At 35.0% G+C, this 20,019-nt stretch overlaps 1 protein-coding gene across 7 annotated transcripts in view; it reads left to right on the forward strand.

Annotated features, from left to right (window-relative positions):
- CCDC7 (coiled-coil domain containing 7) overlaps positions 1-20,019 on the forward strand; it is a 289,089-nt gene that overhangs the window by 185,169 nt on the left and 83,901 nt on the right. For all 7 annotated transcript variants that reach the window (XM_024765603.1, XM_024765594.1, XM_024765612.1 and 4 more), the window contains 2 exons: positions 2,996-3,112; positions 6,808-6,915. In XM_024765603.1, coding sequence (XP_024621371.1) covers positions 2,996-3,112; positions 6,808-6,915 — 225 coding nt within the window. The remainder of the gene's footprint in view (positions 1-2,995; positions 3,113-6,807; positions 6,916-20,019) is intronic.

Consider the following 20,019-nt stretch of genomic DNA (forward strand, 5'->3'; position numbering starts at 1 on the left):
TAGCTGTAGGTATCAGATGCTAAAAGTTCCTGTATTATCCCTTTTTTTGTCTCCCCTGATATCTTTGGGTTTCCCTTTAGATTCCTTAAGTAGGGTCTGAGGCTTGCTGTCCTTTTAGCTGTAACTTGCAATTATATAGGAGGCTTATTAATGTGGTGGTAAGGTGTCAGGGAAGGGGAAGCATTCTGTAATCCTCTGATTAGGTCTCAGTCTTTTAGTAAGCCTGTGTCTCTAGGTTTCCACCTTCACAAGTGTTTCTCATGTCTCTCCTACTTGTTTGGTAAGACAGGAAGGCTAGAAGGGGCTGAAATTTTATATCTGCTCACTCCCATATTGAACATTTCCCTTCCCTAAGGTCTGTTAGGTTCAGGTAAACCGTGTTTTGGTTAAGCTCTGGTAAAATAGATTCCCTTGAGGGCAGTCTTTTGTTAAGGAGAACAGAAAGCTCTGGGCATGATTAAAAACAGTTACTTTCCCCTCCCCCTGTTGGAAGCATGTGGCAGTTTTCCTCTGATCTTCATCCTGAGAACCTGGTTGGGTTTCCTAGACATGAAACTCATAGTAACATGGGGGTACCAGTAAGATTCAAGCTAGTATATACTGAACTTTCAGCAATTCATCAATCACAGTTTAAGTGTTCCTACTAGTCCTGACTCTGTCAGTAGTGGGCTTCTACTCCTGGGGTTCAGCTGCCAATAAACTATGCTTCTTTTATCCACCTCTCTCTCCAATTTGGGGGGCAGCATTTTGCCTTGACTTTGATAAGAAAAAAAATGTTTAATTTAAAAAGTTTGCTAGGCGTTTTTCTTATTGTGAGAGTGGAAGTAGTGACTTCCAAGCACTTTACATGTCATACAAGAAATAGAAGTCCTCTCACTACTATTATTTTAACATTTCAACATCCTGTATGATTTAAACTCTATTATTTATGATTTAGCAGCCCTTCATGTACACATTTTTTTGTTTTTCATTTATTGTACATTTGACATAAAACTGTACATTTAAGGTATAAAACATGTTAATTTGATACATTTATATATTGTTATATGATTGCCATTGTAGTGATAATTAGCACCTGTATCACATTACATAGTTACTCTTTCATTTTATTGGTTGGAATAATTAAGTTCTAGCCTATTAGCAAGTTTGATGATTTTAGTACAATATTGTCTATATTCGTTATACTATGCATTAGATCTCTACTACTCACGTTTGTATACTCTTAAACAACATTGATTCTGTCACCCCACCCCGTGTCCTGTGGTTAACCACAATTTTTTTCTCTGTTTTTACAAGTTTTGCTTTTTTAGATTCCACATGTAAATGATGTCATACTGTATTTTCCTTTCTCTGTATGACTTATTTCTCTTAGCATAATGTACTCATGATTCATCCATGTTGTCTCAAATGGCAGGGTGTCCTCCTTTCACATGGCTGAATAATACTCCATTGTATATATATACACCACATCTTCTTTATCCACATCCACTGATGGACTCTTAGGATGTGTCCATATCTTCCTGTTGTGAATAATGCTGCAATAAAAATATAAGTACATATATCTTCTCAAAATCCTGTATTTATTTCCTTTGGGTATGTACTTAGAAGCAAAATTGATGAATCAGATGGTAGATCTATTTTTAATTTTTTGAGGAACCTCCATATTGTTTTCCATGGTGGGTAGACCAATTTACATTCCCAGTAGCAGTGTACAGAGATTCCCTTTTCATTATATTTTTGCCAGCACTTGTATCTCTTGTTCTCTTGATGATAGCCATCCCAACATGTGTGAGATGATATCTCATTGTAGCTTTGATTTGCATTTCTCTGATAATTAATATTGTTGATCATCTTTTCACATATTTGTTGGCCATTTGGTTGTCTTATTTATTTATTTCAATTTATTTTATTTTTGGTTGCGTTGGGTCTTCATTGCTGCACACAGGCTTTCTCTGGTTTCAGCGAGTGGGGGCTACTCTTCGTTGCAGTGCACGGGCTTCTCATTGCAGTGGCTTCTGTTGCAGAGCATGGGCTGTAGGTGCACGGGCTTAAGTAGTTGTGGCATGTGGGCTCAATAGTTGTGGCTCGTGGACTCTAGAGTGCAGGCTCAGTAGTTGTGGCGCACGGGCTTAGTTGCTCCGGGGCATGTGGGATCTTCCTGGACCAGGGATCAAACCTGTGTCCCCTGCATTGGCACGCAGATTCTTAACCACTGCGTCACCAGGGAAGTCCAGTTGTCTTTTTTAGAAAAATAACTTGTTAGTTCTCTGCCGATTTTTCAATTGGATTGTTTGGTTTTTTGTTATTAGGCTGTATGAATTCTTTATATATTTTAGATATTAACTCTTTATCTGATACATGGTTTCCAAAATTTTCTCCCATTCCAAAGATTGCCTTTTCACTATATTAATTGTTTCTTTTACTGTGCAGAAGGTTTTAACTTTGATGTAGTCCCATTTGTTGAGTTTTTCTTTTGTTGTTTGCGCTTTTGGTGTTATATATTAAAAAAAAAAAAAATCATTCCCAACACCAGCGTCAAGGAGCTTCTTCCCTACATTTTCTTCTATAGTTTCATCATAATTTCTGCTCCATATATTTATCATACCAACTTCACCAGAACTAGGTAATTGTTAAAATGATAATGATTCACATTCTGGTTTTGTTTATAATTTTAATAAGAATATTTTTTGGTGCTTCACCATAAATCAGGGTGTTATCTGTTGGATTGAGACAGAAATATATTCTATATTAAGAGAGTAATGTCTAGGAGTATATCTATAGTTCTAATTTTTCACAGTTTTATCAAGAGTAGATATTGAAATCTATTAAATGAACTTCTGACATTTATTGAGTAATCATTTTTCTCTTCTCACTTGATGTAAGAATATCTTCCTAACCTCTAGACATTATAATCTTCTTGGAATTAGGCCACAGTATGTGGTTTTCAGTAGTGTTTCTGTATTTAGTTTACTGAAAATTTTCTTCATCTTGGTAGATCAAGATGCGAATGAACTCTCAGATGAGAATTTTATACTTGAAGATCTAGTACTAGCTAAAGGATACAAGGATAAAATTCAAACAAGTGGAGTTTATGAGTCTCAAAAATTGAGAGGTATGAATGATATTGATAAACATATTTTACAAGTCATCATAGAATACTTGACAATTTAAAAATATATTTTAAATGTGCATCAATTAATTTATGTTTTATAGTTGAATTTTTTCCTTAGGTTAGATATTTTAAAATACAATTTAACAAAAATTGGAATTCTGCCGAACTAATAAATGCTGTAATGATATTAGCACCCCCCATTCCTTCTTGTAGTCTTTAATATTCTAATTATTATACTGTATTTCTTAAATTTATTGAGCAAGAAACCTTGCCTTTCTCTTTTTATGGAGCAGTGTTTCATAGAGAACAAGTTTAGGACATGCTTTTCTAGGAATCTTATGGAGCTATTACAGTTATTTCATTTTTAAAAGTATGACTTATATCCAGCATTCACATTTCAATTCTTATCAAGTACATTATCTGCTAAAAATATTTGTTATTATCCAGTAGACCTATTCTTTATATTGTTATATGGTTTCAAGAAGAGAAAAGGAACATTTGTTTTTTATCTACTGGATCTTACTCTTGATATCATTATATATTTTCTACTATAGTTCTTTGATATTAGTGTATTTTTTGTTGTATATTTTAAATAAATTTATCTGTTTATTTTTTCTGTTTGCTTAAAAAATGGATTTGAGGAAAGATGGACATTATTAGAAAGATTGGAAAATTTTTATTTGGATTTTTGACTTAGTGTAACAGAAGATTTGGTTTATCTTTGTGCTTCTTAATTGGAAGATTGGGATTGACATATCTACACTATTGATACTATGTATAAAATAGATAACTAATGAGAACATACTGTGTAGCACAGGAAGCTCTACTTAATGCACTGTGGCGACCTAAATCAAAGGAAATCCAAAAAAGAGAGAATATATGTATATGTATAACTGATTAATTTTGCTATACAGTAGAAACTAACACATTGTAAAGCAACTATACTCCAATAAAAATTAATTTTAAAAAAAGAATATTTTCAAGTGAAAGAGAACCAAATAAAACCTAGGTGTTTTAGGTTGTTTCTGTTACTTTTAATTTATTTTGAAATATAGAAAGGTATGATAAGAGTTAATGTAATGAACACTTGTGTGTCTGTTTCCCAGTTTAATGAATATAATATACGTTAAATATTGAAGTCCGACCCTCTCTATTCCTCTCAGATTATTGCCTCCTTCTGTTCTGAATTTGATGTTTATCATTACCATATATATTTCTTTATACTTTTGTTAGGTATGTTTTCATCTGTAAAGGATTTATGCTATTGTTTTGTTTGTGGTATGCTGTATGCTTTCTTAAGCAACTGGCTTTTTAGGTTCAAGATCACTGTTGATAATTCTAGTCCTTATTTATTTTTATTGCTGTATATTGACCTGGTTTATGAATATATTATAATAAATTTGCCCATTCTCCTGTGGATGAATATTTGTGCTGTTTCCACTAGGAGATGCCTATCTTCTTATGAGAGGTAATGGTAGGGGTAGTGTTTAAAAGTACGGATGCTGGAAATAGACTGCCTGTCTTTGGTGCCTACCTCTGTCTCTTACTAACTGTGTAAGCTAGTTAATCTCTCCATGTTTCAGTTTCTTCATCTGAAAAATAGGGCTAGTAATAGTATGTACCTCACAAAATAATTGTGGGAATTATATGAAATACTTTAAAACAATGGATGCCTGAGAACCACCAGATGGTACTGAACCCTGTATATACTGTGTCTTTTCCTGTGTTTCCTGTCCATAATTTATTTGATGGTCAATAGGTCATTATTAGTATAATAAGGGTTACTATAGCAGAAGCACTGCAATACTATGACGCTCAATCTGATAACCAAGATAGCTACTAAGTGTCTAATGGGCAGGATATACAGCATGGTTACGCTGGACAAAGGGATGATTCATGTCCCAGGCAGGACAGAGCAGGACAGTGTGAGAGTTCATTACCCTACTCAGAACAGCACGCAATTTGAAACTTATTAATTGTTTATTTCTGGAATTTTCTGTTTAACATTTTTGGACCAGGGTTGACCACGGGTAACTGAAACTGCAGATAAGGGGGGACTACTGTATTTTTGACCTTGTGAAAGAAATAGAAAATTCCATTTTTATGTGCTATAGCATAGGATTTAATTCTTTAAGATTTATGAAGAATTCTACCCATGAAAATATTTGTTCTTGGCAGTTTTCAAAAGTGATTAATTTAATTGCACATTTTAATTTTTAATTGTTCTTTCCATTTTTTTCCTGGCATATCTTTTTTTTTTTCTTCTTTTGAAAGTACCAATTTAATCTAGATTTTAAATCTTATTTCTGTTCCTAGATGATAGAGATATATTGGTGGATAAATGATGATGTTTTCCAAAGAAATATAACCAGTTATTGGCTTTCAAATCCTACCCACGTGTTAGAATTAATCCTTTCCCAAGTTAGGTAATTCTCTTGTGTCAATAATTGATGATTTGTTTTATCCTACGAACATGCTTAAAACTTTTTAATTACTTGCAGATATTTTAAAATCTTGGAGTTCTTGTAACTAACTACCTTTCTAGGTTCTCTTGCGAATTTAGATGACCCAGGAACCTCAGACCTACATTTGTAACAATCAATGGGAGTAATAACTTTATATAAGATATGTACAGGCATACCTCAGAGATATTGTGGGTTCGGTCCAGACCTCTGCAGTAAAGTGAATATCACAATAAATTGAGTCACACAAATTTTTCATTTTCCAGTACATATAGAAGTTATGCTTACACTATACTGTAGTCTATTAAGTGTACAGTAGCATTATGTCTAAAAAAATGTACATACCTTAATTTAAAAATACCTTATTGCTAAAAACTGCTAACGATCATCTGAGTCTTCAGCGAATTGTAATCTTTTTGCAATAGTAACATCAAAGATCACTGATCACAGATCACCATAACAAATATAATAAAAATGAAAACATTTGAAGTATTGCCAGAACTACCAAACTGTGACACAGAGACATGAAGTAAGCAAATGCTGTTAAAAAAACAATGGCACTGAAATATAAAGCAGAAACTAACACACCATTGTAAAGCAATTATACTCCAATAAAAAAAAAATGGCGCTGATAGAGTTGCTCCATGCCCAGTTGCCACACACCTTCAATGTGTGAAAAACGCAGTATCTGCAAAGTGCAGTAAAGGTGAAGCCAATGAAATGAGGTATGCCTGTACTCTCCATTTCATTTCTGCTATTCATGCCACTCCAAACATCATCAGGTTTATTTCACTCATATTACATTCTCAATCTCAGTAGACATTTGAGTTTACTAGCTAGAGTGTAGGTTTTAGAGTCTAAAGGAACAAAATTCATTTCAAACTTTGTGCTTAATAACTAAGTGACCTTCCAAAATATGCATAATCTCTCTAAGCTCTATTTTCCTCATCTGTTAAATGAGAATAAAAATACCTACTTCCTAGAATTCTTATGAGGATTAAATGAGATAATATTTGAAAAGTACAGATATAATAATATCTGGCAACTAGTAGCTAGTAAATTTTTTAAAATTTTTAGACATATTTGTATTTAAATGAATAAGCAGTATGTTAAATTGTTAATTAAACAAAATTAAATAATTATACGGTAAATCGCTCTTACTAACTTTATAATTTTACCCCAACAAAATGTTAGTTTTAAATCAACTAATCTGGCAATCTATTATTATTACAGTTAAAAATGAAGCAGCCTCAGAACATCCAGATACAGCAGAAAATCTTCCAGCAGTGAATCCATCAGTTAATGACCTAATATTTCAATTAGGTTTAAACAAAGTGGTAGGTAAGTAGAGATTTATAATGTTTGGGCACAGCAGAACAGTTACTAAGAGTTAAAGTATTTCAACTGTGTAGTACAGTTATTAAAAAAAACAAGAAATTCAAACATAGGACAACCTTTCTCAATTTAATACAGTTGGCCCTCTGTATCCATGGGTTTCACATCTACAGATTCACTTGACCACAGATCAAAAATATTCTGAAAAGAAATTTTCAGAAAGTTCCAAAAAGCAAAACTTGGATTTTCCATGCACTGGCAACTATCTACATAGCATTTATGGGTATTTATATAGCATTTACATTGTATTAGGTATTATAAGTAACCTAGAGATGATTTAAAGTATACAGGAGAATGCATAGGTTATAGGAAAACATTACACTGTTTTATACAAGAGACTTGAGCATCTTCAGGTTTTGGCATCCACAGGGGATCCTGAGACTAATCCCCTGCAGATACCGAGGGACAACTGTAATAATTTCATTATTTTATTAACCAATCGATATATCAGTTAATATGTATCTTTTTTTCTTTTTTTTTTTTTTTTTAGTGGTACACGGGCCTCTCACTGTTGTGGCCTCTCCCGTTGTGGAGCACAGGCTCCGGACACACAGGCTCAGTGGCCATGGCTCTCGGGCCTAGCCGCTCCGCCACATGTGGGATCTTCCTGGACCAGGGCACAAACCCATGTCTCCTGCATCGGCAGGCGGACTCTCAACCACTGCGCCACCAGGGAAGTCCAATTAATATGTATTTTAAAAGAATTTATCATGTGCTCATTACTCCACCAAACAAACATTAATTAGGTAATGCTTAAGAGTTTATCTGCTCATAAAAAATATATATATAGGCTTTTCCCTACATTATGAATTTTCATGACATAGACTAGATGCTATATTATCAGTTCCTCAGAGAACACAATTTTCGTTACTTATATCATCTTTTATGATAACAAGACAATGAAAAAATGGAATTATCACTAGATAGGCAATATGGCTGCTTTGTGATCTTCCTATCACAAAGTTGGCAAATTTCTAATAGTTAAAAAACCTGTGCTAGGGAATTCCCTGGTGGCCTAGTGATTAGGATTCAGGGCTTTCACTGCCATGGCCTGGGTTCAGTCCCTGTTTAGAGAACTGAAATCCCACAAGCCATGCAGCACGGCCAAAAAAAAACTATGTTAAAGCTGATGTGGCCAAAGGACTAAGTACTTAAGTACTTTGCAATAAGATAAATTTAAGTGTTCTGTAGCAGCTTTCAAACAACCACTTTAAAGCAGATGTCAGCAAAATGGCAGACTAGGAGGCCCTAAGCTCTTGCTCCCTGACAGAAACATTAAAAAAAAAAAAAAAAAAGAGGGCTTCCCTGGTGACGCGGGGGTTGAGAGTCCGCCTGCCAATGCAGGGGACATGGGTTCGTGCCCCAGTCCGGGAAGATCCCACATGCCGCGGAGCGGCTGGGCCTGCGCATCCGGAGCCTGTGCTCTGCAACAGGAGAGGCCACAACAGTGAGAGGCCCGTGTACCGCAAAAAAAAAAAAAAAAAAAGAAAGAAAGAAAAGAAAAACAAAAAGCAGAAAGCCATCAGAACCAACTTTGTCAGAGTACTGGGAAACAGTGAAATGTTTACAGTAACCAAGAGAATGCATAATTAAGAAAAAGCCATCTTCAAACTGGTAAGAAAATTTTGTGGAAATGAGAAGCAGTGCCCAGCACAAAAAAAATCTACAAAGAATAGGAGCACTCCTAGCATCGAAGGGATTACCACTAGACCTGCTCTATAGAAAATGCTAAAGGAAATCCCTGAGGTTGACGTGAAAGGATGTTAGACAGTAGGTTGAAGTTGTATGAAGAAAGATCTACGGTATAGGTAAGTACATGGCAAATATAAAAGCCAGTATTATTGTAATTTTAGTTTGGAGCTCTACTTTTAATTTTATATAATAGTTTAAAGAAAAATAATTATAAGTCTATGTTATTGGGCACACAGTGTGTAAAGATACGATTCATAACATCAGTATCAAAAAGAGAGGGATTGAGCCGTATAGGAGTACAGCTTTTGGATGTTATTGAAGTTAATTGGCATCAATTTAAACTAGATTTTTTATAACTTTACGATGTTGTACATAATCCTCTTGGTAACCAAAAAGAAAATATCTGTAGAATATACACAAAGGAAATGAGAAAGGAAACAAAACTAGTCCCTTAAAAAAAATCAATTGACAGACTTCGCTGGCCATCCAGTGGTTAAGAATCTGTGCTTCCAAGGCAGGGGGCATGGGTTTGATCTCTGGTTGGGGAACTAAGATCCCACATGCTGCATGACACAGCCAAAAAAAATCAGTTGAACACAAAAGAAGGCAGTATTAGAGGAAATGAAGAAGAAAAAAAAATAAGAAATACAGAAAACAAATAGCAAAATGACATAAATAAGTCCCTTAAATATAAATGGATTAAACTTTCTAAACAAAAGGCAGAGATTGACAGAATGGATAAAAAAAAAAATATCCAACTATATGCTATCCATAAGAGACTCACATTAGATCAACAAAATTGACAAAACTTTAACTAGACTGTTGAAGAAAAAAGAAAGAAGACTCACGCTATTAAATCAGAATAGAAATTGGGAACATTACTGCCAATTTTACAGGAATAAAAAGCATTATATTTATTGAATAAGGAAAAAAAATCATTAAATCCCAATAAAACACTCTTCATAATATTTCCTTATTCGACATTTGTATCTTTAAAAAATACAAAAGAATTTTAGCAATTTTATAGTAAAATATTTCCTCCAATATTGGGAATGAGATAAACGTGTATTATCACTATTTCTACTCATTTTTGTACTGGCAACCATAGTTATTACAAAAAATTAATAAAACTTGTAAGCATTCAAAGAAAAATAAAACTCATAAATTACAGACGATGTAACTGTGCAGGTATGTAATCTAAAAGAATCTGTAGTCTACAGATAAACTCTTAATCAACTGGATTTATTAAAATTACTGAATATAAAGTAAAAATGTATAAAACCCAGTTTTATTTCTATATACTAAGAACACAAAATTAAAAAATGAGCATTTTTTAGGAATGATGAAATTTTGTATTAGCACCAAAACAAAAAATCTAGGAATAATTATTTTTTTAAGATATGCAAGACTTCTGTCTTCCACTTTAACATGTAAAGAACTTGGAAGTCCTCACTTCTGCACTCCAAACCAGTAAAAGCTGAAAAAACAGACAGTCAGCAACTCTTCTTAGCCCCATCAGAGAATTGAAGTCACAGGGCAAACTGCCACTCTCAATCTGTGGAGATAGATGAATACTGAAAATTACATACTCCTGGGAATAGAAACCAACACTGGAGCCAGCAATTAGGAGGAAAACTTAAGAATAATTGAATAATTGCCAGAAACTGAACATGAACTAGGTTGAGCAATAAAAAAGTTCTAGGACACAGCCTTGGATATGCCATACACTTTCATGAAATTTGCCTCCAGGAGCCCTACCAGGTACCTTAGCTGAGTATCAGAAATAAAATCTACTCATGCTTTCAGCAAAGGGAGGAGAAAAGTAAACATTTGAAATACACCAATAGCATTCTTCTTAACAAAGGCCTGCCTTCAAGAAAAACTACTTTACTAGAACCTAACAGATGTGAGGTAAAGGAAATACCAAACTCCAGCCTCTTGGACTTTAAACATTGGGGAAGGGAGATATCCAAGTCCAGCCTTCTTTAGCCTTTCTGTCTAAAGAATCTTGAAGAATCAAGAATCTCGTTTCTGGGGGAAACAAGCTGAGAAGCAATTGTGAAAGTCACAGACCAGAGGAGACTGCCAATAAAAGACCAAGATCTAATCATAGGATTATAGAATGCTTTTCTGCTCCCACATACCTTACCACCACTTCACCAAGGCCCATGGATAATGGGTTACAGATGGAAAAACTGCAATTCTCAGCTTCCATTAAAGAAGTATTTTCTAGGGAAAGCCAAAGACAATAGGGGAGACCAAAAAAGGAAAATAAAGGAAATTTTAGCCTGTGACACCAGCTACGATAAAACAGAAAACACAGTCTAACTCGTCTCCAGTTGAACATAAAACATCATAATAAAACGTATATACTTCAGTTCTTTTACCTGATATATCATGTCTAGCTTTAAACAAAAAATTATAAGGCATGATAAAAGCAAAACACACAGGCTGAAGACACAAAGCAAGCATCAAGACCAGATGCAGATGTGGCAGAAATTTTGGAATTTTCAAACTGGGAATTTAAAATAAATATAATAAGGGCCCTAGTGAAAAAGTAGACTACATGAAAGAACATATACATAATGTATGCAGAGATTAAACCTCTAAGAAATAATCAAAATGAAATGTTATAAATCAAAAGCACTATAACAGAAATTAAGAATGCCTTTGATGGGCTCCATAGTAGACTGGACACAGCCAAAGAAAGAAATCAGTGAACTTGAAGGTATGGCAATAGAAACTTCCCAAACTGAAAGGCAAAGAGAAAAATAACGAAAAAAGTGGAACAGAGTATTTTAAAAACTGTCAAAAATCAAAGGTATAACATACTCGTAATGGGAATACCAGATATATTGCAGAATAAGGAGACATGGAGGGAAAAATAAATATTTGAAGTAATATAGGCTGAGAATTTTCAAAAATTAATAACAGAAACCAAACCACAGGTAGAGAAAGCTCAGAGAACATGAAGCAGGATACATACCCAAAAGTCTACACCTAGACATATTTAAATTGCAGAAAATCAAAGACAAAGAGAAAATTTGGAAAGAAGCCAGAGGGAGAAAAACCCACCTTAACTGTGGAGGAACAGGTAAAATATTACGTAGGACTTCTCTTCATAAGCCATGCAAGCAAGAAGAGAATGGAGTGAAATATTTAATGTGTTCAAAGCAAACAAACAAACAAAAAACCTCACCAACCTAAAATTTTTATACAGCAAAATTATACTTAAAAAAAAAGAAAAAATAAAGACTATCTGGGTCAAGTAAAAAGTGATTAAATTTCTTGCCAGTAGAACTGACTTGCAAGAAATTGTAAAAGAAACTTTTTTTTCAAGGAAAAGAAAAAATGTATCAGTCAGAAACTCAGATCTACATAAGGAAGAGAATTAGAGATGTAAGAAGTGAGGGTAAAATAAAATTTTTCTTTTTTTTCTTCTTAATTGATCTAACAGATAAAATTTTGCTCAAAATCATAATAGCAGCAATATATTGGGGAAATTATTGCTTATGAATAATTTCTATTACAAGGTTCCTGACTACCCATGAAGTGCTATAGTGTTATTTGAAAACAGACTTGGATTAGTTGTAGAAGTACACTTCAAACTCTAGGAAAACCACTTAAAAATATAAAAAAAGAAGTATAATTGATAAGAAGAGGGAAAATGTAATATTTTAAAAGAGAAACAGAACATGGGCCTGCATAGAAAGCAGTAACAAATATGGTAGATATTAATCCAGCTGTAACAATAATCACTTTAAGTGTTAATGGTCTAAATACACCAATTAAAAGACAGAAATGTCAGAGTGCATTGAAAAAAAGATCCAACTATATGTTGTTTATGAGAAACCCACATTAAATATAATGACACACGTAGATTTAAAATAAAGGGATGGAGATAAGGGAACATCAGCAAGATGGCAGAATAGGAGGCTTATTACTTTCCCTCCTCCCAGAGATTGCACTGAATACAAGCCTACATACAGATGAATTCCCTCTGGAAGAAATCTAGTAACTAGTTGAGGGACTCCTGTACATCAGTCAACTGAGAAAATACCCACATTGAAACAATTAGGAAAAGCTGATACATAGCTCATGCTATAAATCCCACCTCTGGCACAGACACTTACAACTGGGAGGGAACAACTGGAGGGAGCAAGGGGTCTGGATCACACATCTAGAACCCTAGCTTGTAGTGCTGCCACCCAAGTGCCTGGCTCCCTAATTACCTAGCTTGGAGAGCCAATGTGGCTCAGAATTCACAAGTTCTTCAGAAGCAAATTTTAAAAGGGGGCTATTTTGAAATGGGTGCATGAGCACTTCACACAGCTGTCCCCCTGGGCTCAGTACAGAAGAAATAGGCAAAAATGCAAGGCTTTCAGTTTCTTCCTGGAAGAGATTTGGCTGCATTCTTTCCCAGCTGCTGCCTGAAGATCAAGCTTCTAATCAGCTTCTCATCCAGGAGCTGATTAGGATCCTCCTGGGAGCCTGAAAGAGCTTGTGGGCATTTCCCCTACACTCTCCCTGCAGGTTACTCTAACAGTAAAACTAAGTCTCCAGCTTCTCCTTAAAAGGAACTTGTTCACACATATAGTGCCCCAATTTTTACAGCTGCCACCCAAGGTGTGGGTCCCCAAATCACCTAGCTCTAAGAACCAACAGTGTTTGGCTTTTGTGAGTTTCCCACAACCACATTAAACTAATTAGTAGTCCTCTGGAGGCTGGAAAGGGTACATGGGGGCTCCCTGTGCCTTCCCATAGCTCATCTCAGGGTTAAAACCTAGTCTCTAGCTTCTCCCTGAAAGGAGGTGTCTAACATCCCAACTTATATGTCTTCCACCCAAGGGACTGACACCTAAGTCACCTAGCTCTGGGAGCTGATGGGGCTTGGCATTTGTGAGTCTGCCAGGCCCAGAGAGATCAAAGATGAAGTTATATATAGGTACAAAAGCACTCTCAGTGCCTAGTCTCTCTAGATCAGCACAGAATGAGTAGGCAAAACCCCTCAGCTCCCAGTTTCTCCCTGATAGGAGCAACTATATTTCTAATATTCTAACTTTCCCAGCCTCAGCCTGATGGTTGGGCTTCCAGTTAGCCTGTATTGATAAGGTAAAGGCGAAGGCAGTTAGTAGTCATCCAAAAGCATGAATGGGTGTGGGGGAATTTCCATGTCTTTGGGGCACTGACTAGGCTTGGCACACACTAATCTCTTGGGAACCACTAAGAACAAAGACAGCAGGTTGGGCAAACAAAGGTTTTATGGGCAACCAGAAGATCAAGTCAGGCTGATTGGCAAGGTTCACCTACTACACAAGGCCAGTCTGTCGTGACTGGGAGAGGTAGATGTTTTATGTAATTCACACAAATCAACACCGAGAATCAAGGAAACTGAAGAAATAGGGGAATATGTTCCAAATAAAGGACAAATCTCCAGAAACTGACCCTAAGGAAACAGAGATAAATGATTTACCTGACAGAGAATTCAAAATAAAGATCATAAATATTCTCACTGATGTTGGGAGAGCAATGTATGAACAAAGTGAGAATTTCAACAAAAAGCTAGAAGACATAAAGGAATATCAAACAGAAATCATGACGCTGAAGAATAAATTAACTGACCTAAAAAAAGTCAATAGAGGGATTCAGTAATGGACTAGATCAAGCAGAAGAAAGGATGAGTGAACTCAAAGATATGTCAGTGGAAATCATTCTGTCAGATCAGTAAAAAGAAAAAATATGAAAAGGAGTGAAGATAGCATAAAGGACTTATGGGATACCATAAAGTAAAATAATATATGCTTATGGGAGTCACAGAAGGAGAAGAGATAGAGAGAAAGGGTCAGAAGGCTTACTCAAAGTAATACTGGCTAACAATTACCAAACCTGTGGAAAGAAACACATTTAGATCCAGGGGGCCCAAACAATACTGAGGATGACTACAAAGAGACCCATATTGAGACACATTGTAATTGATAAATGGAATATTGCCTGTCATACTAGTAAGCATAGGATGTCACAGTTGTCAGTGATTGCAGCCTTCCAACATGAGCTGGTGAACCCTGAGGAAACTCAGGAAGGAAAGAATACCTGCCATCTAGCAGCCATCAGACTGTAGCCGCTCTCTACAGTGAGCCCTGCGGAAACTCAAGATGTGAAAACACAGGACACTGGCCCCAGATAGCTGAGGTGCGTATCAAAGGAATGATTTCAGTGAGCCCAGACTCTTGCCTCTTCCCATACATAGAAAAGCGCTAAATTCCTTAACTTGGGTCATCTGGTTTTCTTTAATTAACAATAATCTTGAAGTTCAGACTACCTGCCCTTTGTTACAAAACTTCTATATAACCTAGCTCCCCACCTCACCTCCTCGGAGCAGTTCTCACAGGGTTACTTGAAATGCTGCCTCCCAGGCAGCCACTATGGAAAGCAGTATGAAGTTTCCTCAAAAAAGTTAAAAATAGAACTACCATATGGTCCAGCAGTCACACATGTGGGTATATATCTGAAGGAAATCAAATCACTCTCTTGAAGGGACATTTGTACACCCATGTTTATGATATGTATACACATATATGTATGTATGTATATGTGTTATACACACACACACATAATCTAGCCATAAAAAAGAAGGAAATACTGCCCTTTGCAACAATATGGATGAAACTGGAGGGCATTTTGCTAACTGAAGTAAACCAGACAGAAAAAAACAAATGCTGTATGGTATCACTTATATGTGAATCTAAAATAAGAGTCAAACTCATAGAAACAGAGAGGAGAATGGTCGTCACCAGGTCCTGGGGTGGTAGGTTAAATGGAGAATGGTTGGTCAAAGGGTTCAAACTTTTAGTTATAAGATAAATAACTTCTGAAGATTTAATGTACAGCATGATGACTATATCCAGTAATACTGTGTTGTATACTTGATACTTCCTGAGAGTAGATCTTAAGCATTCTCACCAAAAAAAAAAGAGATAGTAACTATGTAAGGCCATGGATGTGCTAATTAACTGGATTGTGGGAATCATTTCACAGTACATATGTATATCAAATCATCATGTTGTATACTTTAAATATATTAACAGTTTTTTGTCAATTATACCTTATTAAAGCTGTAAAAAAATAAATACATGCACAAAGAGGCACGCACACACACAGAAGGTAAAGGCTTAGAGAAAGATATACATGAGTAGCTATATTATTACCAAAGTAGACTTCAGAGCAAGGAAAATTACTAGGAATAAATACATGCATTAGGTAATGATAAAGGAATCAGTTCTTCAAGAAGACGTAACATTCTTTAATGTGTTTATACCTAACAATAGTGTCTCAAAATACATGAGGCAAAAACTGATAGAACTACAAGGAGAAATAGATACATCCATTATTATAGTTGGAGACTTTAACACCCCTCTATCAAAAATGGACAGATCCAGCAAGCAAAAAATACCAGTAACAGCAGCTGAGTTCAACAACACCATCAATCAACTGGATCTAACTGATGTCTATTAGAATACCTCCTCCAACAACAGAAGGATACATATTGCTCTTAAATTCACATACTCTGCTCACAAAGATAGACCTCATTACAAAACAAATTATACCTTGAAGATTTTAAGAAATAGAAATCACAAAAATTATGCTCTCAGCCCACAATGGAATTAAACTAGAAATCAATCATAGAAAGATAACTGGCAAATCCCATAATACTTGAAGATGAAACAATACACTTCTATAGCACATGTTCAAAGAAGTATCAAAAGAAATAAAAAATATTTTGAAGTAACTGAAAATGAAAATACAACTAATAAAAATTTATGTGACACAGTGAAAGAAGTGCTTAAAAGGAAATTATAACATTTGATGCATATATTGGACAATGAGAAAGATCAAAAATCAATTATCTAAGCTCCACCTTAGTAAACTAGAAAAGGAATGGCAGAAAAATTTTGATAAGATGGACTTATTTAAAATTAATACTTATACTCTGTGAAAGACACTTTTAAGAGAACGAAAAGACATGCCACATATTGGGAGAAAATATTTACAAAACACATATCTTAAGAAGAACTTGCATTTGAAATATATTTTAAAAGATTGAATTCAACACTTAAAAAAGAACCCAATTTAAAAACTCTCAAAATTTCTGAACAGACACCTCATCAGGGATGATGTGAAGATGGCTAAGTGTGTGAACTCATATGTCATTGGATAATTGCAAATTAAAACAACAATGAGATACCTAATGAAACACACCTAGGAGAATGGCTAATCCAAAACACTGACAACACCAAATGCTGTCAAGAAAGTGGAGTACAGGAACTTTTGTTCATTCTTGTCGGGAATGCAAAATTCTATACCCACTTTGGAAGACAGTTTGCATTATTTTAAAGCTCAACGTACTCAAACCATACAATCCAACTGTTGTGCTCTTAGTATTTACCCAAATGAGTTAAGGTCTTACGTTCATGCAATAGCCTGCATTAATGTTTACAGCAGCTTTATAACTGCCCCAAACTGGAAGCAAACAAGATGTTTTTCAGTAAGTGAATGCATAAACAATCTGTGGTACATCCATATAATGGTACATTATTCAACAATAAAAATAAATGGACTATCAAGCCAGGAGAAGACATGGCAGAAACTTAAATGCATATTGTTAAGTGAAAGAAGCCAGTCTGAAAAAGCTGTGTAATTTCAACTGTATACCACTCTGGAAAAGGTAAATCTATAGGCAGTAAAAAGATCAGGAGTTCCCAGGGGTTCAGGGTGAAGGGAGATAAATGGTTGGAGCTCAGGGAATTCTTAATGTGCCAAAGCTATTTTGTAAGATACTGTAGTAGTAAACACTTGACATTATGCATTTATCAAAATGCATAATGTACATTTATGCACATTATGCATAATGTACTGTACAAAATAAGAGTTATCTCTCATGTAAATCATGGGTGTTAATTATTAGTGATGTATCAGTATTGGATTATCAATTGTAACAAACGTATGATCTAATACAAGATAGTAATAATAGGGAAACTATACCAGTGGAAGCGAGTGCAGAACTCTCTAGTTTCTGCACAATTTCTCTGAACTCCTAAATTGCTCTAAAAAAACGAAGTCTATTAAAATGTTTAAAAAGATGTTAAAAGTCTCAACACAGCAAACTGCAAAACATTATTTAGAGAATTTTAAAGAACTAAATAAATGGAACTATATTCCAGGTTTATAGATTAGAAGACTCAATATTTTAAAGAACAAATTTCTTGAAAATTAATCTATGTATTTAATGCAGTCAGTATCAAAATTTTAGCAATAATTTTTCTAAAAATTGACAAGGTAATTCTAAAATTTATATAGAAATGCATAGGGCCAAAGTAGGAAATATAATCTTGACAAAGAAGACTAAAATTGAAGGATATAAAGTACCTGGTATCAGGTATTATTATAAAAATACAATAATACAAGCAGTTTGCTACTGGTACAATGATAGATAAATAGACTTAAATGTATTGAAGACAAAGAAGAAAATATGTAACAACAGTAAAAAAAATATTCTTTTCAAAATAATTCTATTCATATGCATATTATAAAATAATAGTCCTCCTAGAAAATGCTATAGGAAAATATGTTCCTGTCTTTGGACTAGATATTTTTTAAACAGGATACAATTGACACTAACTATAAATGTAAGTGTTTTAAAACTGGATTTAATCTTCAGAATTGTATCCATTAAAATACACCATTAAGATATTTAAAAAGCAAATGACACTCACCATTGCAACAAAGAGTAAAATACTTAGGAGTAAACCTACCTAAGGAGGTAAAAGACCTGTACTCAGAAAACTATAAGACACTGATGAAAGAACTCAAAGATGACACAAACACATGGAGAGATATACTATGTTTGTGGATTGGAAGAATCAATATTGTGAAAATGACTATACTACCCAAAGCAATCTACAGATTCAGTGCAATCCCTATCAGATTACCAATGACAGTTTTTAAAGAACTGGAACAGAAAATCTTAAAATTTGTATGGAGACACAAAAAACCCTGAATAGCAATCTTGAGGGAAAAAAATGGAGCTGGAGGAATCGGACTCCCTGATTTCAGACTATACTACAGAGCTACAGTAATCAAGACAATACGGTACTGGCACAAAAATGGAAATACAGATCAATGGAACAGGATAGAAAGCCCCAGGGATAAACCCATGCACCTGTGGTCAACTAATCTATGACAAAGGAGGCAAAGATATACAATGGAGAAAAGACAGTCTCTTCAGTAAGTGGTGCTGGGAAGGTAGCTACATATAAAAGAATGAAATTAGAACACTCCTAGCACCATACACAAAAATAAACTCAAAATGGATTAAAGACCTAAATGTAAGACCAGACACTATAAAACTCTTAGAGGAAAACATAGGGAAAACACTCTTTGACATACATCACAGCAAGATCTTTTTTGACCCACCTTCTAGAGTAATGGAAATGAAAACAAAAATAAGCAAATGGGACCTAATGAAACTTAAAAGATTTTGCACAGCACAGGAAACTATAAGCAAGATGAAAAGACAGCCCTCAGAATGGGAGAAGATATTTGCAAATGAATCAATGGACAAAGGATTAATCTCCAAAATACATAAACAGCTCATGCAGCTCAATATTAAAAAATCAAACAATAGGCAGAAGACCTAAATAGACATCTCTCCAAAGAAGACACAGATGGCCAAGAGGCACATGAAAAGCTGCTCAACATCACTAATTATTAGAGAAATGCAAATCAAAACTACAATGAGGTATCACCTCACACCGATTAGACTGGGCATCATCAGAAAATCTACAAAGAACTGCTGGAGAGGGTGTGCACTGTTGGTGGGAACGTAAATTGATACAGCCACTATAGAGAACAGTATGAATGTTTCTTAAAAAACAAAAAGTAGAATTGCCATATGACCCAGCAATCCCACTACTGGGCATATACCCAGAGAAAACTGTAATTCAAAAACACACATGCACCCCAGTGTTCATTGCAGCACTATTTACAATAGCCAGGTCACACAGAAGCAACCTAAATGCCCATTGACAGACGAATGGATAAAGAAGATGTGGTACATAAATACAGTGGAATATCACTCAGCCATAAAAAGGAATGAAATTGGGTCATTTGTAGAGATGTGGATGGATCTAGAGACTGTCATACAGAGTGAAGTAAATCAGAAAGAGGAAAACAAATACCATGTATTAATGCGTATATGTGGAATCTAGAAAAATGGTGCAGATGAACCTGTTTGCGAGGCAGAAATAGATACAGATGTAGAGAACAAACATATGGACACCAAGGGGGGAAAGCAGGGGGGTG

The sequence above is a fragment of the Neophocaena asiaeorientalis genome, unplaced genomic scaffold (genome assembly GCF_003031525.2).
Source record: "Neophocaena asiaeorientalis asiaeorientalis breed wild unplaced genomic scaffold, Neophocaena_asiaeorientalis_V1.1 scaffold217, whole genome shotgun sequence".
Lineage (NCBI taxonomy): Eukaryota > Metazoa > Chordata > Mammalia > Artiodactyla > Phocoenidae > Neophocaena > Neophocaena asiaeorientalis.